Raw genomic sequence first — 14,593 nt, forward strand, 5'->3', positions numbered from 1 at the left:
ACACCAGAACTTCTTTCTCCTAACTATAACTCGGTACACATTAATCAATCTTTCCTCACAGGAATCAGCCTTATGATATCAGCTAGAGATAAAGGCTGAGGAGAGAGTGACGGTGACCACTCTGCACAGGGTGATCAAGGGAAATCTTCTCTAAGGAGGTGGCATTTGAGATGCCACAGTCTGCGGAGACACAGCAAGCATTCCTGGGTCACCCTCCCTTGCCCGTCTTCCCCTACCCCAACCCTGCCAGAGCCGGCCTACTGGGAAGCTCCTGGGGAGAGTTATGGAGAGTTATGGTCCTAAGTACCAGGTAGGGCGAAGCGGGCTAACAGGAGGCGGAACCACTTTGTTGCACTCCCAGGTTGGCTTTTGGGCCAGGTCCACCAAGCGGATCGCAAGGCTCCCGTTGGGCGCAGGCGCACGAGTGCGAGGGCGGGGGGGGGGGTTGCTGCGCACGCGCGCGAGGGAGGGAAGCCCAGAGGGGCGGCGGCCGTTGAGATCCTTTGCGCGAAGGTTGGCGGGGTCGGGTGCTGCGGAGAAGGATCGGAAAAGTGTAGATGTCAAGTCCGCTGGCGCAATGGAGACCGCCATGCAATTGAAACCAAGACATCGCGCCTTTTGCTGCAGCGTGAAAGGCCACGTGAAGATGCTGAGGCTGGTGAGGGACAAGGCTGGGGACAGGGCGCGGGGCGAAGTGAGTCAGACAGCAAGGGTGCTTAAGGGCCCGGAAGAATGGTCATTAAGTTTACAGTGGAACAACGCCACATTGGTTCCGTCAACTTTGTTTTTATCAAGGTTTCCCAACAAGTAAGGCATTTTGCTCTGCCCTCTAGGGGGAAGGAGTCATAGAGCTCTGCCCTCTCCCGAGAGGGTTGGGGATACAGTCATTAAACAAAGTCCACAGACCGACCTCAATGGCCTACTCTTGGACCCCCAAGCCTGCAGATCGGGTGACCAGGGGATGCAGTCATAGCTGTACCACTCAGAAGCCAACAAGATCGAAGGGTTTGTTAGATGCTAAGGTTACTTACTGTAAGTCAAACATTTGATGTGATGAAGCTCAAGGCTGATATTGTCCAGAGCAAGGACAAAGACGGAACTTGCCTATTTTAAGGCTTCATACTTATCAGGAGCATTGCAGACAGTTCTGGACAGTGGTTTAGAGGAAATTAATTATCATTTGGAGGGGAGTGGCTGGGCTAGTTAGAGAAGTGGAAACAATCTTAGTTGAAGGAATTCTAGAAAACTCAAGGAAAATGAAAAAAATATTGTTTTAAATTTTAAAGAGTTAACATGGGAGAGGAGGTTGAAATAGTTAAAAGTTACAAGGAAGCAGATGCACATAGGAAAGAATTTTATATTGGCAAAAGGTTCCAAAGTTAAATTGCCACTTGGGAAGCACTCTATTCCGGGGCAACAAAGATAATATGTACAGAGGAGCACTTGGGAAGGATGTTATAAAGCTTCAGACTTCAGGTGAGTGAATAGAACAAATTGTATATAAGATCCTTCCCACACCAAAAGTCTGAGATTCTGAGAAAAACCTATATAATAATACAAATTAGGATGCATATGAGAAGTTCAGGAACCTACACTGGAGTTTTTTGTTGTTGTTGTTGTTGTTGTTAAGGAGGGGGAGGGAGAGAAGTGGGGGGAGGGAGGGAGAGAGGTGGTGGGGGGAGAGACCTTTGGTTAGGAATAAATAATCAGGTGAAAAGTGACCTGAAGATCTGGAGTGTTGTGTTAGGTACCAAAAGCTCTAGAACACTGAAAGAGGAACAAGTTTCATGAGAAAAGTTTAGTTTTTGACATTATTTCCTTAAGCAAACAATCTGAATATTTAGTGTATTCCAAGTTCTGGGCTAAAACCAGGGACAACAAAAATGTACCAAGACAAGTCCCTTACTCTTAGGATTCTTCAATTTAGTCAAAGAGACAGATACAGAAGCAAATAACTATATAACAGGAGATAAGGTAGAGATAGGGTACAAAGGTAAGGCATCTAACTAAGGAAATAAAGAGAAGTATTAGGAAACTTTTATAAAGCAAATTAGGGTGGGGTCTAAGAAAGAGCCACCAAGGCATGGAGAAAAAAAATATGATTTATACAGCAAATTATGAGAAGTTTTGAATGTTGCCTTATTTATTTATTCAATGGATATTTATTGAATGTATAACATCTGTCAGGCACTGTTCCTGGCCCTTGAGAGGTTTCAGTGAACAAAGTAAAAGAACCCTATCTTCATGGAGTTTACATATTGGGGTAGGAGAGCCAGAGAGACAAACACAATAAATTAATCATGTGATATTCTAGGAAGTGATAAGTGCTATGGAATAAGAGAAAATAAAACTGGGTTAGGGAGGATACAGAAGTGGGTGGAGGGGAAGGAAGTTTGAAAAGGAAGTTTGCCATAATAAGTTAGTCCTTGTTGAGATGACATCAGAGAGTTGAGGGAGTTATGTGGAGAAGAGTGTTTAAGTCGGAGGAAAATCCAATAATGGTCCTATGGCAGGAATGTACCTAAGGGGTCGATATTGAGCAAGGTAACAAGTGTACCTTGAGTGGAGTGAGAGGAACACAGTGGAGATGAGAAGGTTTTGAGTAAAGGAGTATATAATTTGACTCATTTTTTTTCAAATATATTAACAATAAATAGTTTGATGGGAAGAGACGGGGTGGGGGGGTTGCTGGAGGGTAAAGGTAGAACCAAGAAGGCCATTTAAAGCTGTTGTGGTATTCTGCACAAGAGATGATGGTGACTCAGACCAGCCACTTGGTGGCTGGTGGTAGCCGAGTAAGTAATAAGAAGTTGTCACATTTGAGTTGGGCGAGGTGGCACACGCCTGTAATCCCAGCAATTCAAGAGGCTGAGGCAGGAGGATTGAGAGTTCAAAGCCAGTCTCAGTAACTTAGAGAGGCTCTAAGCAACTCAGCGAGACCCTGTCTCAAAATAAGAAAATATTTTAAAAAGGGTTTAGTAGTTAAGCACCCCTGGGTTTAATCCCCAGTACAAAAAGAAAAAAAAAAAAAAGTAGTCACATTTGAAATATACAAGTTGAGTATCCTTTATCCAAAATGCTCGGGTCTAGAAGAGTTTCATACTTTCATATTATTCATATGTTATGAGATATCTCGGGGAAGGGACCCAAGACAAAATTCATTTGTGTTTCGTGTACCTTATGTACATAGCCTGAAGATAATTTTGTATAATAATTTAAAAAATTTTGTGCATGAAAACAAGTCTGTGCACTCCTTCAGAGATCAGTTGAGGAATTTTCTTCTTAAATTAGCAACTCAAAAAGGTTTGGATTTTGGAGCATTTTAGATTTTCAGATTAGAGATACTCAATATGTATTTTGAAAGTAGTACCTACAAGATTTGCTGATGAACTAGACACAGAGTAGGATAAAGAGAGGAATCCAAGATAACACCAAAGTTTTCTGCCTAAGCAACTAGAAAGATTCAGTTGTCATCTGCTGAGATCAGAAAGCCTATGGGTGAATCATATGTGAGAGGAAGACTAGAAGTTCAATTTCAGTGTTAAATTAGAGATACCTATTGGACATCCACGTGGAAATATTGAATAGGGAGTTGGAATAAACAAGACTGGATTTTGGTAGAGAGGTCAGGCTTCAGAAATAAAAGTATTTAAAGCAACAAGACTAATGAGTAAATCAAAAGAGCAGTATAGGTAGAGCAGAAAAGAGGACTGTGGGTTGAGCTCTGGAACATTCCAATATTCAGAGGTTGGGGAGGAGAGAAGAAACTAGCAAAGAAGAATTAGAGAGAGCAGTGGGGGGAAGGCAGGAATAGGAGAAACCAAGAGTATGGTGTCCTGGAAGCTAACTGAACACACTCTCAGGAGGGCGTGGTCAGCTGCATCAAATACTGATATTAATTCAAGTAAAATGAGGACCAAGAAGTAAACTTTGGAATTATCTTGTGGATAAGTTGTAAGACAAGTCTGCTAGAGAAGTAGACAGGAGCTAAATCACAGAAGACCTTGAATACACGATGAGAGGGAGGCTCTGTCTAAAGACCATGTTGAAGGATTTTAAGTAGGTGAGGAAATGCATACACATTTGCATTTTAGAAATTTTACTGTAGCATCTTTGGTAGTTCTAGGAAAGGATGCTGAAGAGCAGTAGTTGTAGGGATGAAGAGCAGAGAGTGACAAACAGGTTTAGGCATGAAGTCAACTCAGTTGTCAGGAGTAGGAGCAGGATCTTAGTCTTTTGGCTTGGATAACGAAGTAGATCGTAGTACCACCAACTGAGGTGATGAATAGAGGAGAGGCAAAAATGAGCTCAGTTTTGGTGAATCCAAGATTCCTGTAAATCTGGTTAGGGTTTCTGAATGTCTAAGTGTGAATTGTGGGCTTTAGAACAAGAACAGAGACTTAGATTTCACAGAGTGGGATGTGGGCCAAATCCAGAGGAATGCCAGCATTTTAAAGAGGTGGATAAAAGTGGAGGAGCCCACCAAGAGAGAACAGATGCAGGAGACATAAGAATAAGGGAAAGTGACCTGGGAGCCAGATGAACAGAGAAATAGGTCCTGGATTCCATCCTGAGTAACACAAAAGAAAGAGAAAAAGCATGTATTAAATTTAGTACTTTTGAATTCAGTGATAACAAAGTCAGTTTCCATAGAATACTGAAGAGATTTACAGGAATCTTGAATTCTCCAAAATTGAACTCATTTTTGCCTCTCCTCTAGATGTTTGAGATGTGAACAGGGTATTTAAAAGATAACTGGAAACAAAGGCCACAAGTTTAGGAAAGTGCATCAAGGGAGAACCTAGTGAGATGGAAATTGTAAGGAAGTGGGATATTACCAGTGCCAATAACCATGATACATACAATAAGGCCACAGAGGATGGGGACTGAAAAAAATGAGCCTTGATTTTATTTAATTGTTTATTTGTATACTTAACAGTATTAGGGATTGAAACCAGGGGCTCTCTACCAGTGAGCTACATCCCTTGCCCCCTTTATTTTTTTTGAAATTAGGGTCTCGCTGAGTTGCTCAGGCTGGCCTCAAACTTCTCCTGACTCAGCCTCCCCAGTCACTAGGATCATAGGCATGTACCACCACACCAGGCTTGACCTTGATTTTTATGATCCATGAATTCATTTGAGATGACACATTGCTAAAGTGAAGTAATTTAGTAATTTAGTTATTGGTAGTCAAACTAACCAATTTAGAAATTCAAAGATACTTTGGCACTAATAAAGTAATTGAAAGAATTATGAATAAGTAGCCTATGTAGGCTTAAAGTTAAAAAGAATATGTAAAATGGTACCATCTGGAAGGTATTATAAACATCTAGCCAGGTAAGAGTCTTGACTAAACCACTTCCAAGAACACAAAGAGACTTTAGATAGAGCTCTATTTCCTAAGAACTTCATGGCATTGATAGAACTCCCTGGAACTCACCAACTCTTTTCCTTTAATAATTCAAATAATATTGACATATTCTCTATCTTCCTTTGGAAATGAAAAAAAATTGAATTAGATTAATTATCTTCAGGGGTGTTTTTTCCCCACACTTAAAATGTCCTTAATTCTGTTGGCATTGTGTTTAGTGAGAGAAATCATGTAAAAATGTACTTTAGTAGTACAGCCATCAAATATCAAAATGTTTTTTTCTCTGACAACACGTTTTAATCCCCACTGGTATTTTTTCATGATAACATTCCACTTAAGTTATTACTCAGCAATAAAAGAGAATAAAATCATGGCATTTGCAGGTAAATGGATGGAGTTAGAGAAGATAATGCTAAGTGAAGTTAGCCAATCTCAAAAACCCAAATGCTGAATGTTTTCTTTGATATGAGGAAGCTGATTCATGGAGGGATAGGGAGGGGGAGCATGGGAGGAATAGACGAACTCTAAATAGGGCAGAGGGGCTGGAGGGGAAGGGAGGAGGCATAGGGTAATTAATGATGGTGGAATATGATAATCATTATTATCCAAAGTACATATATGAGGACATGAATTGATGTGAGTATACTATGTACACAACCAGAGATGAAAAATTGAGCTCTATATATGTAATAAGAGTTGTAATGCATTCCACTGTTATATAAAAATAAATAAATAAAGTTTTAAGAAGATTCCAGATTGCCAACAGTTAAGAAATGATGAGTGAATACTAAGGAATTATAGATAGCCAGTACACAGACATTTTTGAGAAGCAAAACAAGATGTAGAAAACAGAACCGGGATTTCTATAAGGAACAAGATGAAAGGGTGTGTGTGTGTGTTTATTTTTGGAAAACACAACTTAAATTTATTAGGATATCAAGGAAAGGAGCTAGGAGAGGAAGGCAAATTAAAAGTATGAGAGGGAAAGAAGCTATTTGGTAGGAAAAGATGAAGAAAACAGATGTGGGAAACTGTAGTACCAGAAGGACAAATGAAGCCAGGCACCGAGGTGCGCCTATGATCTCAGTGACTTAAGACACTGAGGCAGAAGGATGGTAAGTTTAAAGCCACCCTCAGCAACTTAGCGAGACCTCATCTCAAATTGAAAAAAAAGGAGTTGAGGGTGTAGTTCAGTGGTAAAGAGCCCCTGGGTACAATCCTCAGTACTGGAAAAAAAAAAAAAGGTAAGTGGAGTAATTACTTAAAACACGAGGGCCACCCCTAATCCTCTAAAACACAAAGAGTTTCTGTATTCATACATTTTAGTCATGCTCTTATATGTTTGTGTATATGACAGAAGCCTATTTATTTGATCATTGTAGAAATGATCACTTTTACGGCTTAAACTGTATTCAAAAATTATTGAGTAAAGCATGGTTTGTTTGTTTTCCTCGTAGGTAGTAACTGCGACATCGATGACCTTTTTTATCATCGCACAAGCCCCTGAACCATACATTGTCATCACTGGATTTGAAGTCACTGTTATTTTATTTTTCATAATTTTATATATATTTAGACTTGATCGAATGATGAAATGGTTATTTTGGCCTTTGCTTGTAAGTGTTCAGTTTCATCCTTAAGATTTAATTACTTTTTCCTGCCACTGTGACATATTTTAGTAAACTCTGTTGCTTGATTCTCTTATACCTTTAAGATGATCTCAGACTCAAGAAAAAGGAACTCTACCCGCTGCTCATATGCTGTGTACTGTCCTTGAGGGAGGGTCTCCAGGGGATCCTGGGCTGCCACAGAATATAAATTCTCCTCTGTGTTCCACCTACTAGTAGATGTGGCTGGCCTTTCTTTTAAGAGAATTCACTCAAATATGGGTCTTCTAAAGAAATTTATATTTAAATTTCTTTATGATCATGTTAATAAAATTATACAGCATTTTTAATCTTTACTTCCCTTTTAACTGCATGTTGATATGGCCTCAAAATTGGGGGATAGAGATGACAGCAGGTACCTAATATCTATCCTTGTTCATCCCTGGTCACTAAATGAAAAATCAAACTGTTTGGGGAAGATAAATAAAATACAGTGTTATCTTGCTTGAAAATGTCTATGGGATTTGAAAATATCTATAGTCTTTAATGCCCTTCCCATCTTTGGCTGGACAGGTAGCTGCCATGTCTTTCTCTGCTGTACTTGTCTTGGCCTCTTGGATTCCAGCGTATATCCAAGCGTATATCCAAGCTGGTAACTCCTATTGAGGAGAGAGGACGTTAGAGTTATTCTCTGACTATAAAGGGTAGCTTTTGGGACCACCTTTGAAGGCTAATGATGAGAATCTCAGGCTAATCACAAGCTAGAGAAGTCCCAAACAGGGAAAGCTGGGAAATAGATAGGCTCTTCATAGCCCCTCCCACTTGATCTACACTTCTGAGCTGAACCTGATTGGAGGGAGGTCTAGGAAAAGAGATTACAAGTCTTTTCTCAGATGACCCTCAGTAGCAGAAAGAAGTAAGCTAGATTGTCTAAGGATTTCTCAAGGAGATAAGGAACACTAGTCCACATTTGCTTAAAAGTCATATAGTCGGTCTTCCTGCTCTGCTTCTCCAGAGTTAATAAAACTGACACATTTTAGTATTTATCTCCAAATGCAATAATTTTCTGGAGCTTCCTACATGTTCAGTAATAAAATTGGAGCCCCAAATTTAACAGAATACACTGAAAGAGTAGCTTAGTAGTCTCCAAGTCTCAGGATCAAACCTTGCCAATGTTGTAATCACTTAGAAATAATGCTGTATGAGCTGGGCACAGTGGCGCATGCCTGTAATCCCAGTGACTCCAGAGGCTGAGTGATGTTCAAAATCAGCCTCAGCAATTTAGCAAGGCACTTACTCAGTGAGACCCTGTCTCTAAACGAAACATAAAACAGGGCTGGGGATGTGGCTCAGTGGTTGAGCACCCCTGGGTTCAATCCTCAGTACCAAAAAAAAAAAAAAAATGAATGAATGCTATATGAGTAGTTAAGCGACTGCTGCATTATGCTTCCCAACTTTTTCTCTGATCTTGATCTAATGAAATTATTTATTCAACAAATGATAAGCACCTGCTAATCCCACACTTTTAAATCTGTTCTCTGATAAAACAAAACACAAATCTTGCACTTGAAAAACTTTCAATGTATTCAGAAAGCAAGATAGATGAGAACCCGGTGACTCAGGGCTTGGTAGACATACAGGATGGTGTGGAAGCATCCAGCCAGAAAAGGAGACAATCACAACAGGCTCATGAGGAAAGATTGCCTGAGCCAAAGTGGTTAGCAGCAGAGTGCTGGAAGAGAAAGGGGCTTCCTCAGAAGCAGTAACATACTCAAGGGTCTGGGTGGAAAAGAGCATGACCCTCCAGGACCTGCAGGCAGCTCTGAATGGCTGGAGTATCAAGTTGTGATCAAGAAAGCGGGCAGAGGGGGAGGCTTGAGGCAGTAGGGAGTCAGAGCATGCAAGGGCTTCTGTGCCCTGGGCTTTAACCAAAAGGCTGATGGGAGCTTTTCAAGATTTTTAAATAGAGGAATATGACAAGTTTATAGGTTACCATCATAGACACTGCCACCAGTGTCTATAGTGGCTTGAAGAGAAAAAAAAAAAAAAAACTACAGGAGGTTCTCAAAGACCATTTAAAAGTCTGTCATCATAATCTAGGCATGAAAATGATAAAGGCATGAACTAAAGTTACAACTGTACCTAGAAAGGAAAGATGGGTTAATGAGGTAGGATTGATAGGACAGGGGAACGAGGTAGAATACCTGTTGTTTAAATATCTACCTGGAGAAGATATTGAGAGGAAGAATGGGCTTAAGGAAGGGTGGAGAGAGCTGTATGCAACGAGTTGGGGTGCAGAAATGTTGTTTAAGTTGTTTATGGGAAATTTAAATGGCAATGTTCACTACAGGTCTGAAGCTTAGAGGGAGGAGCTGCAGCTGGGGTTTGGAAGTCATCAACTGCTGATGGTAACTGAGCTTGGCCTGGCCAGACAGGCCTAGAGAGAGTATGGAGGGAGCTGAAGGTAAAACTAGGTGGTGAGGAGTGGCCAGGGAAAGGCAGTAGGGGACCCAAAGGAGACAGTGTCACAGAAGCCAAGATAGAAAAGCATTTCAAGCAAAAGGGTCACATAGAAAGAAAGAAAGGTAGGTGCTGAAATATACATATATTCATATTCATTCACTGGCTGAATTAATTAAATAATAAAGAGCCCCCTAAAGGCCTTTTCCAGAGCAGTTTGTCACAAGTTAAGGGACAAAGCAGGGAAGGAAAGAAACAGTTGTGACCACAGAGGCCACCAATGAGTAGAGGCAGTTTGGCCAGGGACATTGAAAGGTTGGCAATAGAACGTAGTCCCTGCAGAGTGGGAAGAGAGGCAGAACACAGCTGGAGAATTTGCCAGGGGCTCTTTAACTGCCACTCAACTGAAGGACTCTCTGGTGAAAGATTCCAGGTAACCTGTGGGCGGGAGAAAGGCAACTTTTAAGTACTTGTGCCTTTAGTGATTAGAAGGGTTGTCATCTGCACTTGGATTTCTTATTGTTGCACAGTTGTAGTCCCTGACACAATCTGTAGAGCAGGCCTCCTCTGTTTCCCTCAAGTGTCCCATAACAGAAAGCACACCAACTCAGCCAACCCAGGCCTTGGAGGCTCAAAATTTCTGTGAAATCTTTCTACATATTGATGTTTTGTTTTTAATATGAAAATGATTTTAATTTCCATTAAGGATTATTGATGTCCTGGGGCAGGTACACCACTTTTTTCCTGTGGTTCTCTGCACTCCATAGAAAACCACTTTTATCCAAAAGCCTTTTATATAGAGACCAAATTGTCCACAGGAGGAAGGGCTCCCAGGCTGAAGTAGTAATGTGGCCTTTTACCTTGAATCAAACCAAATATTCAGCACACAGGAAAGTTAACCTAGGATTGCCAGTTTCAATATTTCCTGCAAATGAGAACTTTCTTCCTGAGTGTCTAATCTTGTCCTACCCCACCCCCATCAAACCTCTTCCAGCTTTCTTTTGAATAACTACTTTCCTAAGTTATTAGTTATGACATTTAGTATTCCTGTCTTGATTCCCTCCTGCCTGCTTATCTACAAACATACGTAAACCAGAATAAAGACAAAGTACTTACCCATGTTACCCATACTACATATCCATTCAAAATTGTAAATGGCACTTTTTTTTTTTTCCTGTATTGGGGATTGAATCCAGGAGCCCTCTACTACTGAGCTATATCCCTAGCCCTTTTAATTTTTTTATTATATTTAATTTATTATATTTTATATTTAATTTAGCGAGACAGGGTCTCGCTAAATTGACAAGACTGACCTTATGCCTCAGGCCTTCTGAATCACTAGGATTGGTCAGGTGCCACCATGCCTGGCTAAATTGCACTTCTTAAAACACAGTTAAGAGTGAAAAGTGCTTTGTGTGGGGAATTTATTAAATGAGTGAACTATATAAGGCAATATCATTTGCCAGCCATTGTATACAGATGTATATGGGATTCATCCTGAAAATTACCACTTTCTCTTAAGTGTTTGCTGTCTTTAGTTTTATTAGTTTCATTTTAGTAACAGAGTTGTTTGATATACAATGCAGACTACTCCACATATCTTCTTACATTATTAAAAATGAGCATTATAACTTCCCAGAGTATCTACCCATTCTACCCTAAAATATATAATACATCTCATACTCTCCAGATGAGTTCTGCTTCCAGTGACATTTATGTTATGTCAAAAAGAAATAAATGCTGAAGTAGTTAAATGTTTGATGTATTATAGGTAAAGAGAACCACTAGGTGTCATTGTAGACCAAATACTATATAGGTGTCCTTTACTGTAGCACTTTGGCTTCCTGAAAGATAAATGCTAAAAAATTTAATAAAATATAATTTTCGAATTTTTTAAGGAGCTGATCCTTTGTTGTTTCTTGATGGACTACTCTCTCTCTCTCTCTCTCTCTCTCTCTCTCTCTCTCCTTTTTTTGTTATGCTGGGTGTCACACCACACAAGGTCTTGCACCTGCTAAGCAAGGCCTCTATATTGAGCTACACTCCTATACTTTGGTGGTCCTTTTGTAAAGCTGTTCTGTATCCTACTCTGTGTTTTTAGGATATTATCAACTCGATAGTAACAACATTATTCATGGTCATCGTATCTGTTTTGGCACTGATACCAGAAACCACAACATGGACAATCTTTGGAGGGGTAAGTAGAGGTCTTCCTAGTTATTTGAAAACCAGAAGTACAGAAAACTATAATATATCCTTTGGGTTCATAAGCCAATATACGGTGCCTACTGGCTTGATATTCTGTATGAATGAATACATGCCCCGATTCTATTAACATGAAGATATATGAGGTTCCTACACAGTCTTTATTGGTATAAAGGGCTATATCAGACTGGAAAAAGCTGGTAGAGTCAGTTTCAATATTTAGCCATGAGAATCCTGATATCAAGCAAAAGAAAAACATGATGAGGTATACAACGAGCCAAAATGCATTCTGCTGTCATATATATCTAATTAGAGTAAATAAATAAATAAATTTTAAAAAAAGAAAAACAGGTCTCATAGCTCACATTTTTTAAAGAAAAAGATACATATCACTTGTTAAGTTGAGACAGACTGTTCTGATACTTTTTCAGGTGGACTATAATAGATGTCCTTATGACAAAGGATGTGGTAGGAAGGCTTGCAATTAAAGGTTAATTTGAACACCACTTGAAGAAAAATAAATCAATTTAATCTGACTTTACCCTAGAAAACAGCCAAAATAAAAGAGTCAAGAAATTTAATTATACTTCCATCTGAGATTCTTCTGGGGTTCCAAGTCACTTGATTTCTAAGTTCTAATCTGGAGAATTGAATTACCAAGTTCTCTCCTGCTTCCTTGTACTTTCACAGTATGGACCACTTAGAAGAATGGACCCCTCTTAGACAGCCATATATTTCAGAACCCATGGTTTTCACCTCCCTTTGGCCTAAGCAACCTCTGGAGGGACCAGAAATGCTAGAAATTAGGCAACACCATAACAGCAGTTTCCCCTAATTGCTTTTTAAGACAATCTTATTATCCCTCTCTAATATGAAGAAAAACAGCCCAGGCATAAGACTTACATTCATTCATCTATCTACTTGTTCATTTGTTCATTCATCCCTTAAGTGCTGACCCAGTAGAAGGCTGTGCTACCCCGTACAATAGTCACTAGCCAAATGTAGCTACTCAGTACTGGAAATGTGGCTAGTCTGGATTGAGATAGGATGTAAGTATCAAATACACATTGACTTTCAAAGACTTACTAGCCTGCCCCCAAAATAATACTTCATTAATAATTTGATCATATTAACACTATGTTAGATGATAACATTTTAGATATATTGGGCTAAATAAAATATGGCAAAAAAGTCAATTTTACTTGTTTACTTTTTTAATATGGCTCTTGGAAAATCTTAATTATGTGGATTATATTGATGACTCACATAGCCCTTTTGAACGGTACTGGGCTAGAGTATGAGCCCTGTCTATCCTCAAGTTGCTCAAAGCCTTACCCAGGAGATAGACATGCACATAGCTGCATAAAAGCAGTTGACAGTAATTCTGGGCATAGAAAAGAGGAAAAAACTGCTTCCCCCTGGCAGTGGAATTGCAGTTTATCTACAATGAGGAGAAGAAAAGGGGAAAGTTTCCAGAGGGAAGAACCAGCAATGTGCATAAATGCCAAAGTCATAAAAGGATTGACAGCAGGTACTTAGTGTGGTCAGGACCTAGGAGGCAGTGCCTTGAGACTAGGTGGAAAAGGAGACTGCAGGAGCAGGAAAATCAAATTTCCTGGTGGCTGGACAAAGCTGACCTAGTGGTATAGAGACAATAACATCTCCCTCCTCCAGCCCAGGTGCTAGCTCTCAAATAGCCATCAGAGTACCTAAAGGCCACCTCCTGTTCTATTGGTCCCTTTACCTCAATTTTCTTTCTTTCTTTTTTTTTTTTTTTTTGGTACTGAGTACCCCAGGGGCACTTTACCCCTGAACTACATCCCCATTTCTTTTTTATTTTGAAACAGGGTCACACTAAGTTGCCAAAAGTCTCACTAAATTGCTGAGGATGGTCTCAAACTTTCAATCCTCCTGCCTCAGCCTCCCAAATCTCTATGATTATAGGTGTGCACCACTACTCCTGGCTCAACTTTATTTTCTTAAAGCCTGTTTAGAATCTTACCCCTTAAGCAGTTGTAGCTCAGCCATTGGGAGTTCCCTGAATCATCACTCCAGTTCTCCAATTTTTTTTTTTTTAATCACAGTTGTAGTCCCCATGATTTAATCTTGAGCTGGCATTAGCTTTGACACTTTCTTTAGTGGTTTGACAATAGAGAAGTCAAATAATTGAACACTTGGGATAGAAATGTTGATCAATAACTAAATATGGTCTGTAGGGTTGAAAGGAATACATGCAGGAGCAAGTTGGCAGAAAGACAAGTTGGGTGTGGTAGTGCCTGGCTGTAAGCCCAACAGCTCCTAAGACTCAAGCAGGAATATCCCAAACTTGAATTCAGCCTTGGCAACTTAGCAAGAATCAGTGGTTATAGCTCAGTGGTAAAGTGCCACTGGGTTCAATTTCCAGTACAAACAACTTCACTAGTATTTCTGTTCACTTAAATTATCTTTTTCCTTTCTGTAGGCAGGCAGGAAAACTTGGTAAAGCCTTTTCCAATTTTAATTTCAAGGGCAGCAGCAGAGAGCAATCTCAGCACCCTATCAAAAGGGGAATTCCTTGGGCAGACCACTTAAAACGGGTGTGAATGACAGAAGTCAATGAGACATTGTCTTTGTTCCAGGTGTTTGGACTTATCACAGCAGTGTGCTGCCTTGCCGATGGTATCCTGCTTTACCGGAAGCTTTTGTTTAATCCAAGTGGTCCTTACCAGAAAAAGCCTGCTCATGACAGAGAAGTGTTCTAATCTTGTGTTTCTTGTTAGTTGGCAATAAGTATTAAACGTGTTTCTTTATTCCACATATTATCTGCTGTTCTTTTTGAACACTCAATATGGGAGCTGGAGGGAGAGGTTTTCCAACCCTGTACCCAGCCGGCCTTACTAGAACTCTGTGGGAGTGCCTTGAGCCCTGGGATGGAATCTGGTTTTCCCTGCTCCTGGATCTGTGCCAGGGA

General features: G+C 40.1%; 1 protein-coding gene across 2 annotated transcripts; it reads left to right on the top strand.

Annotated features, from left to right (window-relative positions):
* The first annotated feature begins 467 nt into the window (after positions 1-467).
* Positions 468-14,439, top strand: Cklf (chemokine like factor). 2 transcript variants are annotated; one of them, XM_027939024.3, is made up of 4 exons: positions 469-658; positions 6,829-6,987; positions 11,540-11,635; positions 14,262-14,439. In XM_027939024.3, exons 1-4 carry the CDS (start codon positions 578-580, stop codon positions 14,382-14,384), a joined length of 459 nt encoding a protein of 152 aa, XP_027794825.2. In that variant the 5' UTR covers positions 469-577; the 3' UTR covers positions 14,385-14,439. The 2 variants fall into 2 exon arrangements, with proteins under 2 accessions (XP_027794826.2, XP_027794825.2); XM_027939025.3 differs by lacking the exon at positions 6,829-6,987 and having other exon boundaries at positions 468-658.
* Positions 14,440-14,593: the final 154 nt, after the last annotated feature.

This window comes from Marmota flaviventris, chromosome 18 (genome assembly GCF_047511675.1).
Source record: "Marmota flaviventris isolate mMarFla1 chromosome 18, mMarFla1.hap1, whole genome shotgun sequence".
Classification (NCBI taxonomy): domain Eukaryota; kingdom Metazoa; phylum Chordata; class Mammalia; order Rodentia; family Sciuridae; genus Marmota; species Marmota flaviventris.

Bases quoted from the DNA above. Each gene is read 5' to 3' on its own strand.
- Cklf (XM_027939024.3), top strand. From the start codon at position 578: ATGGAGACCGCCATGCAATTGAAACCAAGACATCGCGCCTTTTGCTGC. The intron at 659-6,828 runs GTGAGGGACAAG...TTTTCCTCGTAG, and splicing joins ACGTGAAGATGCTGAGGCTG to GTAGTAACTGCGACATCGAT. The intron at 6,988-11,539 runs GTAAGTGTTCAG...CTGTGTTTTTAG, and splicing joins GGTTATTTTGGCCTTTGCTT to GATATTATCAACTCGATAGT.